General features: G+C 34.8%; 2 protein-coding genes across 3 annotated transcripts; both read right to left on the bottom strand.

Annotated features, from left to right (window-relative positions):
- On the bottom strand, positions 7811-8827 carry LOC109357994. The gene has a single exon (XM_019602063.1). The coding sequence runs from the start codon at positions 8825-8827 to the stop codon at positions 7811-7813; it is 1017 nt and encodes a 338-aa protein (XP_019457608.1).
- LOC109358522 (glyceraldehyde-3-phosphate dehydrogenase A, chloroplastic) lies at positions 18990-22560 on the bottom strand. Of its 2 annotated transcripts, XM_019602804.1 has the most exons (6): positions 22389-22560; positions 22129-22245; positions 20988-21292; positions 20244-20488; positions 19182-19702; positions 18990-19150 (listed from the first exon to the last, which is right to left on the bottom strand). In XM_019602804.1, exons 1-5 carry the CDS (start codon positions 22428-22430, stop codon positions 19200-19202), a joined length of 1212 nt encoding a protein of 403 aa, XP_019458349.1. In that variant the 5' UTR covers positions 22431-22560; the 3' UTR covers positions 18990-19150; positions 19182-19199. The 2 variants fall into 2 exon arrangements, with proteins under 2 accessions (XP_019458349.1, XP_019458348.1); XM_019602803.1 differs by having other exon boundaries at positions 18991-19702.

Here is a 22935-nt window from a genome sequence, read left to right on the forward strand (position 1 = left end):
AGTGATATTATGATAGACGTATATGTCTTATACAAAGTCCACAATGTTTTTAGTTTTATTTTCAAAATAATAATTAAAATTAAATTTATTGAAACAGTTGTGATAGATATATCTATTTTCTTCATTGTGCAACCTTTTTACATTTTTATTTTTAAAATAATAAAAATATGTTCATAACAACTTTCATATATAAAACATTGATATACATTACACCCTAAAAATAATCATTAAAATCCCTACCAACCATGTTTTGTTTAAAACATAAACACTTATGACTTGAACAAAAACAAGCCAAGTGAGATCAGTACCATGACATTGACTTCTTACTCACATGAGATTACATGGAAGAAGAAAAAATTTGATCTTATAATTCATTTCAATGTTCTCACTAAATCATAAACAACTACATTTGCAATTAGTAGACAACATAAATCTTGTTTAAAGAATATGTATATGTGATTAGGTACAGAAGTACCTAGATTGGAGAAGAGAAAAACATAAGAAAAATATATATAATTTAGAAATAATAATAATAATAATAAATACATTCATAATAACTTCCATATATAAAACATTGATATACTTTACATCCCAAAAATTTCTATTAAAATCTCTATCAAACATTGATATAATAGATACAATGAAACAATATACATTTGAAAAATATAGCAAATGATAGACAATAATTATTATATTGTCATTAGTGATTATGCACATTGCAGAACTTGATTAGCCAAACAAAAAATGCAATCATAAAGAGTTATATATTCAAATCAAGAATATAGCAAATACAAAGAATAAACATTGTAGCAATCAAGAATATAGCAAATACAAATAATAAACACCGTAACAATCAAGAATATAGCAAAAAATAATAATAAACACTATAGTAAACTAATTCTAAGTAAGTGAGGATCTCTACTAAAAATAGACATAGAATAGTGAACAAAGTTGACCTTTGAATTGAAAAAAAATACTTTTTTAAAATAAATAACAAGAGATAGTGGGGCATGTAGAGAGTCAACTTCAGATATTTTATACCTCATGAACCTTCAACATTCACAGACTGACCCTAATAACTCACTAAAAGAAATATTTAGCCAAAATATGAAATTAGTAAGCTCAAAAATTATAAAATGAGCTCTAAGCATATGGTTTTATCATTAAATTAAAACTTGAGTTAGTTAATTAGTTAGTTAGAATATTAGACTTATTCAACACAACATAGGTTATAGCATAAGGACTGTGTATATGTTGGAATTTGGTTATGAGTGTGAAATCTAAAAAACTTCAAGTCCCACATAGAAGAATTTTTAAAGAAAACAACTCTCAAGCTTCACATTGGAAAGATAAGGAACATTGAAAAAATCCCATATTATAAATAGAAGTCTCTTAACTTCATATTTTCTTGCCCCAAGTTGAATGCGCTTTCATTCAACTTTTTCTTTCTCCCTCATATTTTCCGTTGATGCATTTTCAACAAACTTCTCCCCATTTGTTTCCAAATCACTCCAATTGGTCAAGCTTTAGGTTGGATGTGATTTTAGCCATTCCCTAGCTTCACCAAGGAGGAAAAATGGAAAGAGCATCATGTATGCAACTTCCCTCTCGATGTCAGAATACCCCATAGTGGCCACCAGTTCATAGAAATTGTCCAAATGAGCATATGGATCTTCATAATCCTTCCTCGTTAACTAATGAGGATTAACTAGATTCAGATAGGCAGGCTTGATTTCCACTGCCCTGACAGTATGTGGAATTATAATGCTAGAGTAGTGCTGAGGACCTTGATACATAGCATAGTCTCCTAAAGTCCTCCTTGGAGGATTAGGCCTTGGGTTATTATCAACATTATTGACATTCTCCATCTTTTTGGACTGAGATTCTGAAACTCTAAGAATTGTAGTTGATTCAGAGCTACATTGTGCTTCCTGAGAACCCTGCTGTTTTTTCTCTTTTGCTTTCTTCCAGTTACTTTTAGTAGACTTCTCAATATCTAGATTGTATTGTAGTTGCTATTATTTAGATTTACCTCGCAAAAGCATAAATAAGAAAACTACAGCAAAGGTTAGCACAAGGGTTAACATTATACTACAAAGAATTAAATAATAAATATGTACAGAATTCAATAAACTCCATATAGAACTAATGTAAATCGCTCATTGCTCCCCGGCAGCAGCGCCAAAAGTTTGTTAGATATTTACGGAACGACAAGTGTACCGTATCGTCCAAGTAATAAAATCCGATAAAATATTGGGATATCGTCCTCATGGAGCAAACTAGATTTTCACTAATTCCTACAAGAATGAATTGAGTGTATATTTACAATAGTGCTTTCATAAAATTTTGTATTTAATTGTAAAAACTCATAAATTGAACGAAAAGCAAGTAAAATAATCTGGGATCAAAATGCATCGTTCTTTCCCAATGACATCCATGGATTCAATTCCAAGTGAATTGTGAAGTTACGGATTCAAATGCACATATCATTCAAATCATTCACATCAATCCCTTGAGTGTAAAATGCTTAGATAGTTGCTCAAATATCAATTCCTTGGATATTTGACCAATTAACTAGCATTATGTTCCATGTAAAAGCAATTCATGCATCATTCTCCATTCCTAGAGCAATGATGTATGAAGGAAATTGATCCAGGTTCGGTGTCAAGTTTAACTTCCTAATTAAACTTGAACCTAAGAACAAGAAATTAGTAGCAAATTAAATTCATGCATTAAGAACATGATTCACTTCCCAAAATCAAATAAAAATTACAATGGAATCGAATCCAGGAGTACAAAGGTTAGAAGATTATATTTCGAATCCCTCAGCAAGATCTAATCACTTCTTCTCCTATTACAACACTTGAATCATGAAATTATACAAGGAATAATGTGAAGTAGAATCGTTTCCACGATTTCTATCCTAATCTCCTTGTGTTTTTCTCTATTTTCGTATTGAATATCTTTTGAAAAGTGAATAGTGTCCCACTTTTTCTTCCGAAACCGCCAATATCAGTTCTAACTTCCACACCCTCTCCCAAGCTAGAGATTCTTGCTTGGGCAAGTAAATAAGAGGCTCTCAGACCTGAGCACCTCACTTGAACGAGGCATTCCCTCGCTTAAGCGAGGATCATGCAGGATATCAAGGACTTTTTTGCTCCACTTGTCGCTTGGATGAGGGACAATAGTGATTTCTGGTGATTTTTCTCCTATTTTTGGCTTGGGCGACCGTGTCCTCACTGGGCAAGGATTGCGGTGCTCAGAAGTATTAATCTTTTAGTTTTTCTCCTTTTTTTCATGAATCTTATCCTAAAACAACATAAACACATAAAATTTCCTACACATAACAAGATCACTAAGTTATGTGGAATCTTACACAATTATAGCATAAATGTGCACTAAGTACCCAAAAAGCATATGAATTTCCTTAACAATTTGGCACTTAACAAACTCCTAAAGTCCGGAAAGGTAGGCCTGACCACAGGCCAAGGAAACTGTTGAGTAAAAGTGTCTGTGGATCCCCAGATTTGGTTCCTCGGACTCAACTGCTGGAAAGCAGCAAGCAACCCTTGCTGCTGGAACACCTGTCCTTGTCAAAGCATCTCATTTTGGAGCTCCAAATGCTCCATATGCATTGTTAGCCTGTGAAGCTGCTCCTGAGTGGAGAACTCCTGATATGGTGTCGAGTGTGGCACCAGTTATGGTTGTACCGGCTCATGTGGAGGTGGTTATGGTTGATATGATCCTTGGCCCTGATCTTGGTCGGGCTCTAATTTGCAGTTTTGAGCGATGTACTGCAAGGTAATAGGAGGTTTAATCCTCTCAGTTTTGTTCATCGCAACCCCATGTTGTGCACCTTGGGCTAGACTACGAGACTTTTGAATCATCCAGTTGTACTCGTCCTCGGTCCCGTTGGTTGCTGCATCATACACGCTACCTAATAGCTCATTGATTGTATCTCTGTCAAATAGCACCATTTTTCCTCTCACCCAGGATTGTAAGAGAGTTCTTCTCCCCCCTCCTCCAGCGGGTAAGCATTTGCATAAAATTCACATATGACCTCTAGATCAAATTTGTCATTTCGGGTGGCCAATATCCACCATTTCAGCCAATCCAGATGCATAGTGAAAACTGGAAGGTCCTCTGGCTGTAAATGCACTCGCCTTTCTGGCACAAAAATCCAGTTGAGGAACAGGAGATAACGATCCTCCTTACCCTTCTTATTGAATTTAGTTTTGTCGAATGGTTGTGGGGCCTGGGAGGTTGATACACCCTTCAATTTCTTAGGAGGAGGGGGGTCCTTTTTAGCAATAGACTTTCTCCTCCTGTAACACAGCAAAACCAAATAAATAGTGAGTGGCATTGCATAAATTAATTCACAAATAATATCCATTGCTACAATGTCACTATTACAACCACTTAACCAACTGAACACATGAGTGTCACTTTTACGAATATTATTTGGGGTTTCCACTATGGAACCCCAATTTTCTTGATGTGGGCACTCAAGGTAAAACAACAATAATGCAATGCAAAAATAATGATAAAATAGCATCAAGAGCGACCTAAAGTACCTAAATATGCCTAAACGAATGAGAGCTACTAAAATGCACAAATAGAGAGGTAATAGGTTCATGATGCCAAAAATGCACTTACATTGATCTGCTCATGATGCAAAACTTGTCTGTGTGCACTAACTGATGAAGTAGAAGAGAGTTTGGGCTATTGGAGAGCTTCACGAGCTTGGTTTTCGTGTTTGAGTGCAATGGGGATGTGAGGGGTTGGACCCTCACCCCTGTTTTTAAAACCAAATTCGCGGTCTCTCACTTGAGTGAGGACCTCTCGCTTGAGAGAGGAGATCTCGCTTGAGCGAGACACTCAGAAAAACATGGACCTGTCATCCTCGCCTGTGCGAGAAGCTCTCACTTAGGCGAGGATTGGACATAACTTTTTAAAAAAAAAATTGAAGCAAGCCTCACTTGGGCGAGGCCACTCTCGCTTAAGCGAGGGACCCAACATTGAAGGGTCAGCTCCTCACCTGAGCAAGGAGTTCCTCGCTTGAGCAAGAATTTCCTAAATATTCCCTTTTTTTGAATGCATGCAAAAAACAAATCTGGATTGTCTTCTAGTTAACGCTTGTTTAACGCCATTAGCTCGACACTTGTTCTATTACACATCTGATAAGTTGATGATTGTGGTGAGCTACTCGACATCACCACCTAAGTAAGGTATCACCCTTTGTCTATTCACTACCCAACTTACAATTTGATCGCACCAAGCAATTTAACTTCCTTAATTAGGAAGGTTCTTGACCATTTAGACCTTAGTTTGCCCAGAAACAACTTCATCCGAGAGTTGAATAGCAGCACACTCTAACCCACCCGGAAGTCTTTTTGATGGAGCTTTAGGTCATGATAAAGCTTGACCTTCTCTTTGTATTATTTGGAAGATTCATAGGTAGTGAGCCTCATCTCCTCCAAATGTTGCATTTGAAGTTTCCTTTGGTCACTTGCTGCTTTGGGGTCCAGATTGAAAACTTGAGGGCCCAGAATGCTTTATGCTCAAGCTCTACAGGCAAATGACAGACTTTCCCATATACCAACTGAAATAGGGACAATCCAGTGGGTGCTTTGAATGCTGTCCGGTAGGTGCATAGTGCATCATCCAATCGAAGAGACCAATCCTTCCTTGTGGTTGACACGGGTTTTTCCAGAATTCGCTTGATTTCTCGATTGGACACCTCCACTTTTCCATTTGTTTGCGGAAAATAAGGTGATGCTACCTTGTGTCGAACCCCGTAGTTTTGTAGGACCTTCTCCAATTGTGAATTGTAGAAATGTGATCCTCCGTCACTGATGAGTACCCGAGGTGTTCCAAACCGACTGAATAAATTCCTCTTCAAAAACTTGATCACAGTCTTAGCATCATCCATTTGTGCAGCTATGGCCTCTACCCATTTGGACACATAATCCACCGCCACCAGAATTTATACTTGTGAGCATGACCGTGGAAATGGTCCCATAAAGTCAATTCCCCAGCAATCAAACACTTCAATTTCCTAAATGTTTGTCAAAGGCATTTCAATCCTCTTAGAGATCCCGCCTGATCTCTGGCATTTATCACATTGTTGTGCATACTGATGTGCATCCTTGAATACAAAAGGCCAGTAGAAGCCTGATTGGAGGACTTTTGCAGCTATCCTCTCTCCATTAAAGTGCCCTCCATATGGCGAACTGTGCCAATACCATAGGATGCTCTTAGCTTCTTCTGTGGATACACTTCTTCTCAATAATCCAACCGAACCAGTGTTAAAAAGATGAGGGTCGTCCCACACATACTGATGAGTCTCTCGCAAGAATCTTCTCTTCTGATGCCACGACAGCTCTTTAGGAATGACCCCTATAGCTTTAAAGTTAGCCATGTCAATAAACCATAGCCTTTCCTGAACCATGAGAAGCTTCTCATCAGGAAACTCCTTCGCCACCTCTGATTCTCTTACTATGACTTCTTGATTGACCAGTCCTGACAGGTGATCTGCTACACAATTCTCGCTCCTTTTTTTTATCCTTGATCACTAAGTCGAATTCCTACAACAACAAAACCCAACGCAACAATTTCGGCTTGAAGTCCGATTTAGTTAGCAAGTGTTTTATAGCACCATGATCAGTAAAAATTATGACTTTGGAGCCAATCAAATAGGATCTAAATTTCTCAAAAGCATACATTATAGGTAGTAGTTCTTTTTCTGTGCTGGCATAATTAACTTGTGCCTCATTGAGTACCTTACTAGCATAGTGTATGACATGAAAAACTTTAGTCTTCCGTTGTCCTAGTATCGCGCCGACAACATAGTCACTAGCATCACACATCAGTTCAAAATCCAGATGCTAGTCGGGCACTACTATAACATGAGCATAAATCAGTTTTTATTTTAAGGTTTCAAAAGATTTGGCACACTCAGCATCAAATTGAAAAATAGTATCTTTGTTTAAAAGATTGTTGAGTGGCTTTGCTATTTTAGAAAAGTATTTAATAAACCTTCTATAGAAACCTGCATGCCCAAGGAAACTCCGAATTCCCTTGACATTAAGTGGTGGTGGAAGGTCCTTGATGACCTCTATCTTTACCTCGTTAACTTTGATGCCCCTGGAATAGATCTTGTGTCCCAAGACCACTCCCTCAGTCACCATGAAGTGACACTTTTCCTATTTCAATACCAGGTTTGTCTCAACATATCGTTGTAGAATGATGTCCAGATTTGCCAAGCAACTCTCAAATGACGACCCGAAGACCGAGAAGTCATCCATAAAGACCTCAATGCACTGCTCCACAAGATCATAAAAAATAGATAACATGCATCTCTGAAATGTTGTCGGTCCATTGTACAGTCCAAATGGCATCTTCCTGTATGCGAAGACACCAAAAGGACAAGTGAAAGTTGTTTTTTCCTGGTCTTGGGGATCCACAGTGATCTGATTATAACCAGAATATGCATCCAGGAAATACTAAAATTCTTCTCTAGGCAATATTTCTATCATTTGATCCATGAATGGTAGAGGAAAGTGATCTTTGCGAGTGGCCTGGTTCAGTTTCCGATAATCAATACACATTCGCTAACTAGTGACTGTTCTAGTCGGAATGAGTTCATCCTTGTCATTCCTAACCACAGTCATACCTCCCTTCTTTGGGACCACCTGAACTGGACAACCCACTTACTATCAGATATGGGATAAATCATTCCAGCATCTAATAGTTTCATCACTTCCTTCTTCACCACTTCCTTCATAGTGGGATTAAGACGCCTCTGAGGTCACGCCATCGGTTTGTAATCTTCTTCCATATGGATCTTACGCATGCAATAAGATGGAATGATTCCATGCAAATCAGCCAATGTCCATCCTATTGCCCCTACATTCTTCCTTAGCACCCCAATTAACAATTGTTCTTCATCACATATAAGGGCACTACTGATGATTACTGGTTTCTGCCCTCCTTCTTCTAAAAATACATACTTTAAATGTGAAGGAAGTACTTTCAACTCCACCTTTGGAGCTTCATCTATCTTCTCTTTCTCCAATTCTTCATAATGATTATGATGAAACACAACCTTGCGGGTTGCATTTAATTCTGCCAAACATGTCTTGATAATGTTATCCTCGTTTATATTGTTTCCCTCTAGGTCTCCCCTCAAAACGTTCTCCAAAGGACTACTCCTACTCAAATGAATATCATCGAGCATGAATAAGTCCTCAATGACATCCACCCGAAAGCAGTGTTGCTTGTCCTTCGGATGCTGCATAGCCTCAAAAACATTAAAGTTCACCTCTTGGTCTTCAACTCTTCTTACCTTCAACTTTCCATCATCAACATCAATAATAACCTGGGCAGTCTTCATAAAAGGTCTGCCCAAAATAAGAGGAACCTCCTTATCCTCTTCAATATCCATGAGGAAAAAATCCACAGGAAAGACCAACCCATCTACCTTCACGAAAACATCCTCTACAACTCCATAAGGATACTTGACAGATCTATCAACAAGTTGCAAAGTCATCCCGGTAGGCTTGATTTCCGAATCCCCAATTCTTTTCATCATAGAAAGGGACATCAAATTAATGTTGGCACCCAGATCAAGTAGTACCTTTCCCAAAGACAATTCACCAATAGTGACGGGAATAGTGAAGCTGCTAGGATCTTTAGTCTTCTCAGGCAAAGACTTCTGAATGATAGCACTGCATCTAGCTTCTAAGGTCACTATCTCTTCCAAAAACTTTCTTTTCTTTGTCAATAAGTCCTTCATGAATTTAGCATACAAAAGCATTTGTTCCATCGCCTCGATGAATGGAATTTTGATCTAGAGGTTCTTGAATAAATCCAAGAACCTAGCATATTGTCGCTTTGTCTTTCTTGGAATATCTCTTTGGATAAGGGATATTCTTCAATTGAGGTAGGTCACCCTTCCTCTTATCACTATTCTCCCTTATATCATCCTCATTAGTGACAACCTCTTCCTCATCTTGTACCACCTTACCTTTTTGTATCTCTCTGATCTTCCAGCTTTAGTATTTTTCAGAATTTCTTTCTCAACAGCCAAGTTCTCACCAATACCCTTACCAACTACCTTACCACTTCTAGTAGTGATAGATTTGCAGTGTTCTTTTGGACTGGTTTGAGTGTTGGCTGAGAATTGTTGTCGATATGAGTTCTGTTTCTAGCTTCAATCCATTACAAAAGATGTTTAGTTGATCAACATCTTCAAATCCATGATTGAGACATTTCCTCAGCGACAACTGGAAACGTTCCCATGTCTCATAAAAAGCTTCCTCAGCACCTTCTCTGAATGTTGATATTTCAAACTTTGCATGCACATACCTCGCCGGAGGAAAAAATCTTGTTAAGAACTTTGTTTCCAATCACTCCAATTGGTCAAGCTTTGGGTTGGATGTGATTTTAGCCATTCCCTAGATTCACCTAGGAGGGAAAATGGAAAGAGCATCATGTATGCAGCTTCCCTCTCAGTGTCAGAATACCCCATAGTGGCCACCAGCCCATAGAAATTGTCCAAATGAGCATATGTTTCTTCTCTTTTGCTTTCTTCCGATTACTTTTAGCAGACTTCTCAATATCTGGATTGTATTGTAGTTGCTATTCTTTAGATTTACCTTGCAAAAGCATAAATAAGAAAACTACAGCAAATTTTAGCACAAGGGTTAACACTATACTACAAAGAATTAAAGAATAACTATGTACATAACTCAATAAACTCTATAAAGAACTAATATAAATCGCTCATTTCTCCTCGGCAGCGGCGCCAAAAACATGTTAGATATTTACGGAACGGCAAGTGTACCGTATCGTCCAAGTAATAAAATTCGGTAAAATACCGGGATATCGTCCTTAGGGAGCAAACTAGATTTTCACTAATTTCTACAATAATGAATTGAGTGTATATTTACAATAATTTTTTTTAATAAAATTTTGTGTTTAATTATAAAAACTCATAAATTGAACGAAAAGCCAGTAAAATAAATTGTGATCGAAATGCATCGTTCTTTCCCAATGACATCCATGGATTCAATTCCAAGTGAAGAGTGAAGTTACTGAATCATATGCACATATCATTCAAATCATTCACATCAATCCCTTGAGTGTAAAATCTTTAGATAATTGCTCAAATACCAATTCCTTGGATATTTGACCAATTAACTAGCATTATGTTCCATGTAAAAGCAATTCATGCATCATTCTCACTTCCTAGAGCAATGATGTATGAAGGAAGATGATCTAGGTTCGGTGTCAAGTTTAACTTCCCAATTAAACTTGAACCTAAGAACAAGAAATTAGTAGCAAATTAAATTCAGGCATTAAGAACGGGATTAACTTCCAAAATTCAAATAACAATTACAATGGAATCGAATTTAGGAGTACAAAGGTTAGAATATTACATTTCGAATTCCTCAGCAAGATCTAATCAGTCATTCTCCTATTACAACACTTGAATCATGAAATTATACACGGAATAATATGAACTGGAATCATTTCCACGATTTCAATCTTAATCTCCTTGTGTTTTCTCAATTTTCATGCTGAATATCTTTTGAAAAGTGAATTGTGTCCCACTTTTGCTTTTGAAACCGCCAATATCAGTTCTAACTTCCACACTCTCGCCCAAGCTAGAGATTCTCGCTTGGCGAGTAAATAAGAGGCTCTCAGACCTGAGAACCTCGCTTGAGCTAGGCATCCCTCACTTAAGCGAGGATCAGGCAGGACATCAAGGACTTTTTTGCTCCACTTGTCACTTGAGCGAAGGGCAGCAATGAATTCTGGTGATGTTTCTCCTAATTGTGGCTTGGGCGACCCCTGTCCTTGCTTGGTGAAGCTTGCGGTGCTTAGAAGTATCAATCTTCTATTTTTCTCCTTTTTTCATGAATCTTATCCTGAAACAACATAAACGCATAAAATTTCCTCACAAAACAATATGACTAAGTTATCATGAATCTTGCACAGTTATAGCATAAATGTGCACTAAGTACCCAAAAAGCATATGAATTGCCTTAACAATTTGGCACTTAATAGTATGCCCCTAGAGATTTAAACTCTCAAGTAGAGTCTATGAATATATATCCGTTCGGTATGTTGTAAACAGTAATGTGTATAAGTTTTATGACCTTAACACAAAAATGATCATTGAGTCTAACGATGCTGACTTCAATGAGAATAAATTCCTTTTTAAATTGAGGAATAATGGGGCACTTCAACTAGTCACATACTTGTGATTAGAGATAATGATAAAAAAATAGAAGGGTTTGAAATAGAACCTAGAAGTAAGAGAGCAAGAACTACAAGAGAGTATAAACCTGATTATATGGTCTATATATTGGAGGAGAATCCATCAACTCTCCAAGAAGTTTCGACTTCTTTGAATGCTAATTTGTGGCAAGAAGTAATAAATGATGAGATGGACTATGTACAGTCTAACAAGAAATATACTATTTTGGCTTAATCCACTATGGAAGTTGAGATGATAGCACAAGCAACAACTAGTGAAGAAACAAGTTGGCTGAGAAGCTTTCTTGCAAAGGTTTCCCTATGGGAAAAACTTATACCAGCTGTGTTGATCCATTGTGATAATACCGCGACTATTGCAAAAATTTCATAATCGCTTTTATAATGGTAAGAAATGACAAATACGTCATAAGCACAACACCATTAGAAAGCTACTTTCTATACGAGCTGTTAGAGTGGATCATATACGCATTGCGAATAACTTAGAAGATCCTTTGACGAAAGGACTAGCTAGAGAGAAAGTCCACAATACTTTTAAGAGTATGAGACTATTGCCCTTAGAACGAGGATCACTCATAATGGTAACCCGACCTAACCGGCTGGAGATCCCAAGAAATAGGTTCAATGAGTAATAACAAGTTGTGAAGTGATATGAGAATGAACATGCTATAAAATTATGAGAAGCATGACTCCTGTAACATATGTAAGGATGAGTTAAACTCTTAATGAGATCTATACTCCAATTGGAGTGGGGTACCTATGCTACAAGAGTACTCTTCATAGACTCACCTATGTGAATGTGGAAATGGGGGCCGCTTCCTATGAAATTGTGGGGCATAAATTTCTAGAGCGTTCACTATACTGGGATAGACGTGCATGACCTATAATGTACGGGCTTTAGAGAATACACATTTGAAAAGGTTGTGTGTGGTTTGATGTTGGACATAAAGTTCGAGACTACGAATCACTGTAGTAAAATCTGGATCTTACTCATTATGCAAGGTTCAAGTCACATGAGATCTTTGTTCATGCACAATCTTATTGAGACCACAAAAAATATCTCGGAAATCGTTTTTTAATTTCAAGTGGAGGATTGTTGGAACTTGGTTGTGAGTAGGAAATCTAAAAAACTCTCAAGTCCCACATACAAGAATTTTGAAAGAAAACAACTCTCAAGTCCCACATTGAAGAGATGAGGAACATGGAAAAAATCCCATGTTATAAATAGAAGTCTCATATCTTCATATTTTCTTGCCCCAAGTTGAATGCGCTTTCATTCAACTTTTTCTTTCTCCCTCATATTTTTCGCCCATGCATTTTTGGAAAACTTCTCCCCCTTTCTTTCTGTGGTACTAAGAATTGGCACGGGTAGCCATATTGTAGGCATTTCGAGAACTGATACTGGTAGTCAGTATTGAGAGAAAAGAATTGACACAAATAACCATATTATGGGCATTTCGAGAAATGACACTAGTAGTCAGTATTGTGGGAAAAGAATTGGCACTAGTAGCCATATTGTGTGGGTGTATTCGAGATCAGTTCTTATAGTGCAGTAAGAATTCGATAACATAGATTTGGGTTGTTTTATCCTGGGGCGGCGTGGTTGACAGTCTGCTTGCACATTTTGGACAGTGCCATGAAACGTCTTAAAGAGAGTGACCTGGTCGTGACGCAACCAGTAAGTGTTATTTCGTGTCATTTGTAATTTTTGCAAGCTACGATAACAACAACTTATTATGATTAGTTGAAAAAATGCATTCAAGTTAAAATTTAATGATTAAATATTTTCTAGTCACAAGTGATAATACATAGAATGATATAATTTATGAACAAATATATTCACTTTTTACCTACCTTAGACGTTGTTGTAAAAGTTAAAGAGTATTTAATAACAAACAAAGATTCCAAGAGAAGAAAAAAGATATTTGAGTTCTGATTCAATCCTTGGGAAGAAATTACCATAGAATTGAATGAGATATTATTTCTTCTTAAATTTTGCATGGAATAAATTGTTCACGACCATCACAAACCTGAATTATTTCTACCCTGGTCTGTATTCACACATGAGCAATTATATGTGACATTATCAAGAGTAAGACTAAAGTACAATTAATAATCTACTATCTAATATCTTAATATCTATTATCTCTACTATCTATTATCTTAATATTTACTATCTCTACTTATGTACTATTCATATATGGGCTTATGGTATTACTAAAATAGATATCTTCCATACTTGACACTTTGATTTATTAGGGTTAAAATTGTAATAACAAGTTTATTACTACTTCTATTATATTATTATTATTATATTATACTTGTTGCAGCAAAAAAGTAGTCATTTATATTATATTATTATATTATATTATATTATTATTATTATATTATATTATTATATTATATTATTATATTCAAGTTTACACGTTTTGAGGGTTTGTGGTTGTATGTTTTAATTTTTTTTTGGTAAAAATGCAACCCTTTCTTCTTTCTCTTGATTTTCATTTACTATTTTTTTCTTTTATGATTGTTAAAAATACAATCTTTTTTCTACTTTTTCATGGTTTTGACTTTACATTTTTGTTAACATTTTTTATAGGTTTGTGGTTGCATGTTTTAATTTTTTGGTTAAAAATGCAACTCTTTCTTCCCCCTCTTGATTTCTAGTTCGCCATTTTTTCTTTTATGGTTATTAAAAATAAAATCTTTTTCTACTTTTTCATGGTTTTGACTTTATATTTTTGTATTTTTGTTAATATATTTTATGGGTTTGTGGTTGCATGTTTTAATTTTTTTTTGTTAAAAATGCAACCCTTTCTTCTTCCTCTTGATTTTTACTTTGCTATTTTTTCTTTTATGATTCTTAAAAATAAACATTTTCTACTTTTCCATGGTTTTTCTAATTTTGCATTTTTTCTTCTATGTGTTTGTAGTTAGGGTTTCCTTCAATGTGTTGAATAAGTCTAATGTACTAAGTAAGTAACTCAAGTTTAATGATTTTAAGTTCACTACTGATGTGAACTTTCATTTTTTGAATCTTTAGGTTTACTAAACATATACCTTAATGAAATATTGCATTTACAAATTAATATGATTATGTATATACATTGTCCAACTTTTACAGTTTGAACTTGCTATTAAAAATAACAACTTTAAGTGTATATAGTGTTGCTACTGCAGCTTGCAACAATTATAAATGATACGAAATAATACTTACTAGTTGCGTTACGACCAGGTCGCTCTCTTTAAGATGTTTCGTGACACTGCCTAAAATATGCAAGTAGGCTAACAACCACGCCGTCCCCAGGAAAAAACAATCTAGATCTCAATTATCAAATTCGTACTATAATGTAAGAACCAATTTCAAATACACTCACAAAATATGTGTACTAGTGTCAATTTTTTTCCTGCAATACTACCCATACCAATTCTTAGTATCACGGAAAGAAAATGAGAGAAGTTTACCGGAAATGCATCGGCAAAAAAATATGAGGGAGGAAGAAAAATTTGAATGAAAATATATTCAACTTGGGGTAAGAGATTATGAAGATAAGAGACTTCTATTTATAACATGAGATTTTTTCCATGTTTCTCATCTCTCCAATGTGGGATAGAGATTTTTAGATTTCACACCCACAACCAAGTTCCAACATAAGTTACACATCAAATGACACACTTTGTAGGAGTTACTATCTGTTTTATTTTTATCATCAGTTTAGAATTTGAACTTTTATTCCACCATTTGTTGAATCTCCGGCATGTCCATCTCCTCTTTTCAATAACCAATCAGTGAAAGTATTTTAACTCCATAACATTTCAGTTAGATGAATCAACTATTAGTCTCATGTTTTTAGTTGAAAATGAATAATTTGGCAAATGACCAAAGGTACAAAGAATTAATAGATGCTTACACAATATCATATCATTTTTTGGTGTACACTAAAGTATTCCCTAGCTGAGAATCAAAGATTAATTCCTTTCGAAAGATAGAGATTATCGAAGTGGATTGTGTCTCTACCAGCAAAATATTTTCCTTGTACACAGCAGGAATTGAAACTCTTCCATCATAGTTAAGGAATCAAGTAATCTAATAATCTATCAAAGGTTATGGGCCTTATTGGTTATAATACTTTATCTTGAACCTTTTAGAATGACGTGCAAGATTTGTTAAAAGTCTTTCGCAACGAAAATGTCTTTTCTTCCAAAAAGTAATTTAGGATTAAAATTTAAAAGACTCTTAAAACGTCAACACATGTTTCAAGCATGTGTCTAATACTTGAGAACAATATTTGCTTATCATTGATGTATGTTTCATCCCATATAATTAGCTTCAGCTTATTCACTTGAGAGGTTTCCTAACTTATTCACTTGATAGGTTTCCTAACTTATTCACCTACACAAAGCATAGCTTTTTTTTTGTCAACTTTCTATTTCTATTTTATAAATTAATCAATAAAATTAAATATTATTATTGCTAATTTGAAATATATAAAAAGAATATTATTTTTAACCAAATTTATGAACTCATTTAACAACTTCAATAGTTGCATGGATATAAGAAAAGTTGCTTGTACAAAGTATGAGTGTCTTTATTGGTGCAATCATGCAAAGGAGTTGTTCCTTACAATGCTATGGTGCTATCCTTAACATATAGCATTGATGTAGCATAATAATTTGAATTGCTTAGTTTAGTTAAGAAACGTTGTTCATTTAAGATCTGTTGCCTGAAATTTATATCATAAAAAAACAAACACAAAGAGAGGTGAATGTATGCAATTTAAGAGTGTGAGGTGCTAGTGAGATTTATTTAAAGAATGGGAGTGAAGTAAAATATTAGTTAAATTGCTTAAAATTATATGATGAGTATTTTTATCGATGTAATTGTGGAAAAGCGTTGTTCCTTGGCAAGCTAAGGTGCACTCATATATCTTTGAATTGCATAGTTAAGAATTAGAATGTAATATGTATGTACTGATAATGTAAAGATTTATATTTAATAAGTACATCATCTCTCATTCATTTATATTATATTTATTAAAGAATCAATAATGATTGAAAATGAACAGTAAATAATGTTTGAAAAAGTCTTACAATATTAATGCACTCATCTTTTTCTCTAAGAATTATTGTAGATGTAAGAATTGTTTTCATATATTCATATCAGAAAGAGGGGTAAAAGTGTGAAATAAAAAATGTAGCTTAAGTTGTAAGATTTATTTAAGAAATTTTTGGGAAGTAAATATTAGTTGAATTAATTGATTTTTTTTTATAGGAATAAATGATTTTTAAAGGGGAGCAGGCAAAGAGCGGATTTTGGATGTTCAAAGCTCGATTAATTATGGTGTGAAATGTGTAAAATAAAAATTGGTTTAGGGACCAAGTGGAAATGTGGAAGAAAAGTTTAAAGATTTTTTTAAAAATTAGTGTTACTAAAGTTTGTATAGGAATAAACTAGTGCATGTAAGTTTAACATTTTTAAAAAATTAGTGTTACTAAAGTTTGTATAGGAATAAACTAGTGCATGTAAGTTTAACATTGGTGTAGTCATTTTCACTAGAATCTTAATATGACCAAAATATTTATGATTTAATCCCTAGGAGCGATACATGTTTGGAGAGATAGTCATGCATTCTAAAAAATAGTTAGTTAGTTACTCAAAGAAGGTGAAAAAATACTCTTAATAGTACCAATAAACACCACCTCTATTCTTTTTAAATTGTCAATGTACCCAAAATACCAGTCCCACCCTACTCCCACTCAAGCTTGTTTGGTTTCTCTCATGTATTTTCGCACTGGAGGCAACCATGTCTGAGTTGGGAACATCCACAAGTACATGAAGCTAACTCTGTCAACGAGCATTTTTTCATCCAAGGGATTCGAACCTGAGACCTTGATTAAGAGGAATCAAACATGTACCACTTAAACTAACGTCCGTTCGTCATTCACACTCAAGTTGAATAACTAAAAATAAAATCTTTCAATTTTTACCTCTCATGTATCCTTTTATTTTACCCCGGACATTTTTATTTGTATATTTTTTAAGGGTGCGACTAACTTGCGAACAACAAGTTAGTTCGCATCCAAACAAACTGTTTGGACAACCGTTAGATAAAAATAATGTTAATCTAAGTCATTAAATTTGTCAACGGTTACTCCTTGTATATAGAAGTCGGTATGGTAAAGGATGATTTCAATGTAGTTCAGAAGTTGGTTAAGTTGAAGTCGTTTTCGTCCAAAACGACTTCTAACCTTTGATGAAGTCATTTTGGACCGGTACAACTTCTGTGTTGAAGTCGTTATTACATGAAACAACTTCATGCTTGAAGTCTTTATTAGCAAAACCGACTTTAGAAAATAACAAAATGTGTTATAAAACCAACATTAGAAAATAATAAAATGTGTTATAAAACCAACTTTAGAAAATAATAAGATGTGTTGTAGCTCATTTGGTAAAAGACAACTTATTTATTAAGGATAACCTAGGTTCTACTCTTTCCTTATTTGTTTTTTCATATTTTTCATTTGAGTTAATATGATATACTAAATTGTAAGCCAAACAAAACAAGCTACACAGTAGCTCATTTGGTAGAAATTAGTTGGAACTTCTCGGAGGAGGTGGGTGTTATTAAAACTGTTTCATACTGGCCGATTGAACCGGTGAATCGATCCTAATACCGGTACAGTATAATAATTATACCGGTCATGCAATTATACTGGCTAAAACCGGTCATACCAGCCGGTTTTCAATTGAACCATACCAGTTATATTGGCTGGTTTTTATATAAAATTAAATTTTTAATGAGAATAAATTTTTTTAGTTATTTATTGATTTTTAGACTTTAATGTTAAAATATTATATATGTATATCTAATTTTGCTGGTATGCGATTTAATTAGTGAACCACTAGTTAAATAACTAACCAATATTCTAACCAGTTTGATGACTGATACGGTATCAATAACACTAGTTCAAGACCTTCGTCCTTCAAATTACATATTTTTAATTTACTAATAATAACTATTATTATTATAGGGTAAGATTTTTTAAAATTGGAAAAAAATAAAAAAATGTATAAAATAAAGGAGGAATGAGTTGAACCTAACTTCTCCTTGATACTTAAAGGAGTTTTTTACCAAATGGGCTGTTGAGAAATTTATTATTTCTTGAAGTCGGCTTCAATGATAACAACTTCCTCAAGTCGTTCTCTGTGATAACGACTTCGTCAAATTGTTTTCTATCATATCAACTTCTACATTGATATCGTATAATATTCCCATGACTTTTAAAGGATGTATAAAACTGTAATCAATAATTAAATTATTTTATCTAACCGCTATAAAGCAATTCTCCGACGATCTAATATGTAATTTTCCTATTAGCTTTGAACATTTTTTAATACAAAAAACATTATAATGTCAAAATAGCATTTTCGTTTTACCCATCCCCCTTCCTCTCTCTAGAAATTATTCAATGCATGACTTACCACATTGATTCATTTTTTTGTTACCCATATATCTAGTGATCAAATATACATCGTCACTATCAGATAAAAAGGTAAGTCGTGATTTATTAACAACAAAGAATCACAGAACAATTAATGAAAAAAAATGTATGCACCAGGCACTGCATATTAATTACACTCTCAATGAATTTGTAACTCATGCAAATGAAGAAAAAAGAACGTGGATTGCAAGGTGCACATATACGATGGACTTGTAGGCCTATAGCATCAACATTCATATTTAGAGGTAAGAATTTTTTTACACAAATGTGAAGCATAGAGAAAGTTGATTGATTGGTTCTATTTCTCAGTACAAGTTTCCAAAGTAAAATGAAAAATGGGGCAAGAAATTTAGTAAGCATACAAAACCATAATGGAAAGGTACATAATTAACAAATTGGTTTGTTTTGTTGGCTCACTTCCAATTGTTAGCAACAATGTCAGCCAAATCCACAACCCTTTGTGAGTAACCCCACTCATTATCATACCAAGCAATCACCTTCACAAAATCATCTCCCATTACCATTGTCAATGATGAGTCAATAGTTGAGGACACATCAGTGCACCTAAAATCTACTGACACAAGTGGCTCATCACAAACTGAGAGAATACCATTCAGCTCCTTATCTGCACTCTCTCTGAAAGCTGCATTCACTTCTTCTGCGAAAGTCTTTTTCGAGACTTGAACAACAAGGTCTACAACTGAGACGTTTGGCGTTGGGACACGGAGTGCGATTCCGTTGAGCTTGCCTTTGAGGGATGGGAGGACTAGGGCCACAGCCTTGGCTGCTCCTGTTGAAGTTGGGACAATGTTAAGAGCTGCAGCTCTGGCACGCCTGAGGTCACGGTGGCTAGCATCGAGGAGCCTTTGGTCACCAGTGTAGGAGTGGGTGGTTGTCATGGTACCCTTGATAATACCTATCATGTAAAATGAGTTTTCATTGGCATAGTGAAAAGAAGATTACTTTTGAACCTTGATCATGTATAAACTTAGTCATAGAAAATGTGAATTTCATTTCCAAGTTGGGAGATTTTGACAGAACAGGACAACAATATAGTATCATTTATCTAATTATTGTGCTATTCAGCTTATAATTATACAAGAATTAAGAACATCATTGAGTGATATAGGTTAGAAGCATACAAACAAAGCAAGATTTACAACACTCTTTGACACTATTATTATTTGATTGAGTTAATGTGGGTTCCAATGAATAGACACATGAAATTCAACTACTATCAAAGAAACTGTTGAAAAGGGTGTTAAAAAATGATTTCTGGCATCTTTCATCCAAAATATCCAAGGAATATATCATGATACATATTTGATACTCATTTGGCAACTATTTCGAAGTATTAGTGATTCTTAGTATTTGAACTTTGTTAATAAGGTTTTAAGACACATTATTCAATAATTTCATAATAAGTTGATAAAGAATGTGGAGACAAGGTAAATTACCAAATTTTTCATCAAGGACTTTGACAAAGGGGGCAAGGCAGTTAGTGGTGCAAGAAGCATTGCTGATGATGGTTTCATCTGGGTTGTAAGCATCAGCATTGACACCAACCACATAGGTTGGGATGTCTCCTTTGCCAGGTGCTGTGATTAGTACCTTCTTAGCACCTGCTTGAATGTGTTTCCCTGCACCTTCTCTGTCCACAAACACCCCAGTTCCTTCGATCACCAAGTCGATCCCTAAGTCCCTGCAACACCCGAACACACATTAGTGCATATTATTTCTCTTCTCTGTATTCCATATTCTTCAAAGTTGAGAAAATTGGTTGCAATGCTGCAAAGAACTTTCAGGTCCGTTTGCGAGCGAGTTGAGTTTTAAAGGGGAAGGAATGGAAAATGAAGGTTTTAGAGTCATGAAATACACTTATAAGATGATTCTAAAGCCTTCAATTTCCCTTCATTTCCCTACAAAATTCAACTCGCAAACGGATTCTTAAGTACCATTTGGTGCATAGACAAAAAACAGGACTGAACAAGAATAACTTAAGGTACCATTTGGTGCATATACAAAATAGGACTGAACAAGATGTTTTGTTCTATTCTCTTTGGTTCCACCTCTTTCCGTGGAATTAAAATGTACTGTTTTTTAACTTCATGTTATGTTCTGTTCTAATTACAAAACACAACAAACATAGGGTACAACAAATGTTCTGTTGCATCCTATTATGACATGATTATGAAGCTTACTTCCAGGGGAGGTTTGCAGGGTTACGATCAGAAACAACTTTGATGACCTTTCCATCAACAGAAATACCATTATCACCAACAGGCTTGACATCGGCGTCGAAAATTCCAAGAGTGGAGTCATACTTGAGAAGGTGAGAGGCCTGTTTGACACCTCCAGTGTCATTGATGGCAATGATATCCAACGGAGAGTCCTTACGACCGTGCCAGCACCTCAAGAAATTCCTTCCAATCCTACCAAATCCGTTTATGGCCACCTTCAGTTTTGCTTCTACTACACCTTTCTTGTACCCTCCGGTGCTTCCAACCTTCAAAATTTAAACAAATGTAATGTTGTTAAACAGATCATTAAATATTTAAAGTCATGAGTTCAAATCGTGGAAACAGTCTATCTGCTTGTCGAGGTAAGGCTGCATATATCTACCATCCCAGACCACACTAAGTGGGAGCCTCGTGCACTGGTCCACCTACTTTTAGGCATTGTGAAAGGCCTAGTTCAAACACTAATATAACTAGTTCACCATGGATGGAAGAAACGCAGCATGCAGTCATGCACCAAGTGATGATAATGTACTCATGGGTCAAGGACCAAGTCTATCAAAACCTTAAGCTAATGTAAGGTGAAGGCTCATGATTACTTTTATATTAGCCATGCTGCAATATGCATAAGAGTCATTTATAGTTTATACCTGAATATTGGATATGTACATATCATCTTTACCATTTTCTGAAATTCAACTTGTATTTAGAAGAATAATGGTAGCAAGGATTGAACTCAAACATTACATTCTAGAGGCTCTATACTATCATATTATGAACCAATTCTCTCCAAAATGTTTATTTAAATGTTTTTTAATTACAAAATAATTTATACTGCAATGGCACTGCAACTGTGACCGCAATCAAAACCATACCCCCAATTTAAAAATTGAATGTGATATAAGATATTAATAACCACTTGATATGTCAAATATTGAATCTAAAGGACTTCGTCTAATTGTCTTTACATAACTTCGGGTGCATACATTATTGTTCAACATAAGATCATTCATAAAAGTCAATAACTGAACCATTTTAAAATGTTAGCCCTTGTATTTAGCGATTATTTATGATCATTTTTTTAGTATCTACACATTCTACTTACTGCATAGGTCTGGAAGGAAACAACAGAATGCAAATCCTCTGAAGTTTTTCTAGTAAAGGTGACATAGCTTGAAGAGTTACGTAGACCAGAGAACTCAGAAATACCTTTCCCATTTACCTGAAAAAATGTAACATGTTATGTAAATCAATTATAGACAACTACAACTAGCTTAAGCACTATAGGGCAATGCAAATATCAGTTTCTAACGTATCATGTTTGTTAATGAAAGTTGGAATAAGAAAATGTACAATATATGGAACCTTAAGAGATGGTTTGGCTACAGAAATAGTAGCCGAAGCCATGATTCAGTTAGAGCAGTAGTGTAAAAAGCTTTGAGGATTTTCATGTTGCATTACAAGTTTAATAGGGAACCAAGACGAGGTAACGTGGATGTGTGGCTGTGACTCATGAGACAAAGTGAGGATGAGATTTTGGATAGCCTACTCATTCAATGAATGGTTGTCATTGGTGCTTTCTTCATGCCCTTATGACTTAAAGAGTCCAATCATCTATCTAAATTCTATGTAAAGTGCTTTAGAAAATTATGCACAATATATTCAAATTCAAGAGAGTTAAACATATTTATTAGTAAATGAATTTAAATGAATACAATTTAAAAGATAATATTGATTATATTCAATTGATATCAATAGATATATCTATTTGGATGAATATTCAATCCATCAAAAAATAAATATTTACAAATGATGTTTTTTCTTTTCAATTTCATTCATTATCTCGCCTCTAAATTTTTTGTAGTGTTATTAAATTGAGAATAATTATAGGATATGTGGATGTGATTAATAT

Source organism: Lupinus angustifolius, chromosome LG10, assembly GCF_001865875.1.
Source record: "Lupinus angustifolius cultivar Tanjil chromosome LG10, LupAngTanjil_v1.0, whole genome shotgun sequence".
Taxonomy (NCBI): Eukaryota; Viridiplantae; Streptophyta; class Magnoliopsida; order Fabales; family Fabaceae; genus Lupinus; species Lupinus angustifolius.

Coding starts and splice junctions, on each gene's coding strand:
- LOC109357994 (XM_019602063.1), bottom strand. CDS start 8,827: ATGGAACAAATGCTTTTGTATGCTAAATTCATGAAGGACTTATTGACA.
- LOC109358522 (XM_019602804.1), bottom strand. CDS start 22,430: ATGGCTTCGGCTACTATTTCTGTAGCCAAACCATCTCTTAAG. Junction 22,246..22,388: donor TAGCCAAACCATCTCTTAAG/GTTCCATATATT, acceptor ACATTTTTTCAG/GTAAATGGGAAAGGTATTTC. Junction 19,703..20,243: donor AGTCCTTGATGAAAAATTTG/GTAATTTACCTT, acceptor TTTACATGATAG/GTATTATCAAGGGTACCATG.